Here is a 3,539-nt window from a genome sequence, read left to right as displayed (position 1 = left end):
GTGTAGCTTGGAAGTCAAATGTCCCTGGGTTCCATTCCCAGGCTTCCCCCCACACACACACACAAAAAGGCCAGGCGTTATCCCAGCATTCTGGAGGTGGAGACTTGAGGATCATGGTTCTTGGACAGCCTCAGCTACTTAGTGAGGCCCGTTGCAATTTAGTGAGACCCTGTTTCAAAAATAAGAAATAAAAATTAGGGCTCGGGGTGTAACTCAGAGGTAGAAAGCCCTTGGGTTGCATCCCCAGTACCGCATATACAAACAAAGAGATGTATGACTACAATGCACCAATAATAAAAAAATAACTTTTTTAATTAAAAAAAGGCTGGGTGTGATGGTGCACGTTTGTAATCCCAGCATTTAGGAAGCAGAGACTGAAGGATCATGATTTGTGGACAGCCTCAGCTACTTAACGAGGACCTTCAAAACTCAGTGAGACCCTGTTTCAAAAAATAAAAATACTAAAAAATAGGACTGGGGGTGTAGCTTGGAGGTACAGTGCCCCTGGATTCCATCCCTGGTACCACAAAAAAAAAAAAAGAAGGAAAAGAAAAGGCTTCATATGTGTGCCCACGCACAAATATAGAAAGAAGGCAAATATGGCAAAATACAGGAATTGTCTAGCAGGATTTAAAGGTGCTTATTGTGCTTTGCCCCCTAATCTCCCTGCATGCTTGCATACATTCGAAATTTTAAAGTTGGAAAACTACCTGGCTCAGCATTCCCTTTCCATAGGCAGCTTCCCCTGCTCCCTCCTACCTGGGGGACAGTCTTGCTTTTTGGCCCTTCCCTCAGTCTCCACTCATTTATGGTGCTGGGCACTGCTCCACCAACAGGCCTGAGTGCCGAAGCCATGGGCTGTGAGCTGCTGAATGGGCCTGGGGTCCGAAGACTGAAGCCCAGGCCTGAGTTCTAGTCCCTCGGGATCCAGCAAACTAAGGGCCAGGGCCTGCACCATAGCTCTCCTGCAGGGCATGCACAGTCAACGATGGAGGAAGAGACCCTCAACAACTGAGCAAGACCCTGTCTCAAAAAATAAAGGCTGCAGGGTGTGGTGGCGCACGCTTATAATCCCGCACTTGGGAGGCGGAGACAGGAGAATCATGCAGAGAGTTTTGGAGGTAGAATATTCCTGAGGTGACCAGAGAGAAGGAGCCCACAGGCAGGAGCCCACCACCCCAGCCCACAGCTGCTCACCTGTGGCCACCATGAACTCTTCTCACACGTTCCTGTCCCACCCCAATGCCAGCCTGTCCCCAAGCTACGAGAGGCTCAAGGAGGAGCACGAGGTGGCCATGCTGGGGGGGGGGCCAAGGCTCGGCTCCCGAGACAACCACTGTGATCAACATCCCCAGGGAGACCCCGTGCCCGACCACGTGGTCTGGTCTCTGTTCAACACGCTCTTCATGAACTTCTGCTGCCTGGCCTTCATGGCGTACTCCTGCTCTGTGAAGTCTAGGGACCAGAAGATGGTGGGCGACGTGACTGGGGCCCGGGCCTATGCCTCCACTGCCCAGTTCCTGAACATCCTGGTCCTGGTTTTCAGCCTCCTCTTGGTCATCACTGCCCTCATCGTTCTGTTCACTACCCTACCACAGCTGTCCATATAAGAGCAAGGGCCCTGAGAGAGAGAGAGAGAGAGAGAGAGAGAGAGAGAGAGAGGAGGGAGGGAGGGAGGGAGGAAGGAGGAGGAGGAGGAGGAGGAGGAGGAGGAGGAGGAGGAGAGAGTGCATGTGCATGCATGACAGCCCTGCACGGTGGGTGCTCCTGGGCCTCAGCAGTGTATCATCAGGTTATGCCTGAAGCTTCTGGCCAGTACCAGTTGTGGGACTTTGTTCAAGCTCATTAACCCCATAGGCCTGGGTGCCCTCATTTATAAAATGGAGTCAGTGCACGTAGGCAGCCCAGAGTTCCTGTGAGACTCGAGGAAGCCATCACCCATGACAGCCAGGTGTGTGCGTGGCTGAAGAGTCCAGAGAGTCTGGGAGAGGCCCGGAAGGCCATGTTGCTTCTGTCCCTGCCCAATGAGAGAACAGCGCACCCAGTCCAAAGAAGACAAAGGGAGAAGAAAGGAAAGGAGTAGGCTGGTGTGGCGGGTGGCACTATGGAATGCACTGGCAGTCCTAGTACTTGGGAGGACGAGAGGGGAGGATTGCAGGTTCAAGGACAGCCCTTAGCAACTTAGTGAGACTCTTTTTCAAAATAAATAAAATTGTTCTGGGGATATAGCTTAGGGGTAGAATGTCCCTGGGTTCAGTCCCTAGTAGAAAAAGAAAGAAGAAGGAAAGAAGAAAGAAAGGAAGGAAGGAAGAAAGAAGAAAGGAAGGAAGGAAGGAAGAGAGGAACGAAGGAAGGAAAAGAAAGAAGATGGGCATGGCAGTGCACACTTGTAATCCCAATACTTGGGAGGCTGAGACAGGAGGATCTCAGGTTCGCGGCCAGCCTCAGCTGCCTAGTGAGACCCTGTTTCAAAGTAAAGAATAAAAAATAGGGCTGAGAATGTAGCTTGGAGTTAGAATGCTCCTGGGTTCAATTCCCAGTAACAAACACACACACACACACACACACACACACACACACACACACACACAGAGGCATCTAGGACAATGACCTGTGGTCCTCTGATTGTGAAGGTGGCTCCACACCTTGTGGTCCTCTGTGAGAACCCTGGGGATTCTGGCTCTGTGTGCCAGGCTGGGGACGGGATTGCTGCCACCCACTGATGGCTGCCTTCTGCTCCCTCTGCCGTGTCTGCTCTGTCTAGGTGGTCCCCTTACCCAGCCAAACTGCTCCCCACTCCTTCCCTCCTACGGCAGACCCTTGCCTGGCGTCTGGCTGGCCCCGCCTTACTTTTGGTCCATCACTAGCTCAGGTGAAGTGGCTGGTGGTGGGGAGAGAACGCAGGCTTCCGTAGAAAAAAATAACCTGAATTTGGTTCCTATGTCCTTTCCCCTCCCTGCCACATCCTGCCTATGTCTGGGTCACCTTCGTGGTGCAGAGCCTCAGTTTCCCCATCTGCAAGAGGAGGAAATAAGGGTACTTACTTCAAGTCACTGTGAAATCACATCAGGCAGTATCTATATAAGTGCTTTGTACACTAGCAAGAAACTAGTCCACCTCGAGCTGTGGCCGCCGTTTTCCTGTGCTGGAGGGAATTTTGCCCTGGGGTCCTGGGAGAGTTCAAACAGCGTAAACTTGGATGGGGGAAATAGATTTCCAAACTTACTGGCTTACCACCCCCTTTTCAGAAAGAAAAAAAAAAAAAGAATGCTCAGCACCCCCCCAGGGACACAAACACTGCCCCCTTATTTTTATTTAATGCCCCTTAGTCGCACCTGAGGCTACTACCTCTTTCAGAGCCCAGCATTGCTCCCCCTACAGTGAGCGGTATCACTGACTGGGAATCTGTGCCTAAACCTTTGGCTAAAATGTACTAAGTAGCTGGGCGTGGTGGCGCACGCTTGTAATCCCCGTGCTTGGGAGGCGGAGACAGGAGGATCGCCTTGGTTTGGAGCCAGCCTCGCTGGCTTAAGAGACCC

General features: G+C 51.9%; 1 protein-coding gene across 1 annotated transcript; it reads left to right on the top strand.

Annotated features, from left to right (window-relative positions):
• Window positions 1-1,208: 1,208 nt before the first annotated feature.
• Window positions 1,209-1,610, top strand: LOC308265113 (interferon-induced transmembrane protein 1-like; the record flags this gene model as incomplete). The annotated part of the gene is made up of 1 exon (XM_080698715.1): window positions 1,209-1,610. One exon carries the CDS (start codon window positions 1,209-1,211, stop codon window positions 1,608-1,610), a length of 402 nt encoding a protein of 133 aa, XP_080554841.1.
• Between the last annotated feature and the right edge of the window lie 1,929 nt (window positions 1,611-3,539).

The sequence above is a fragment of the Muscardinus avellanarius genome (assembly GCF_963383645.1).
Source record: "Muscardinus avellanarius genome assembly, chromosome: 7".
Lineage (NCBI taxonomy): Eukaryota > Metazoa > Chordata > Mammalia > Rodentia > Gliridae > Muscardinus > Muscardinus avellanarius.
The sequence above is the reverse complement of the archived record's forward strand: the minus strand, read 5'-3'. Positions and strand labels throughout refer to the sequence as shown.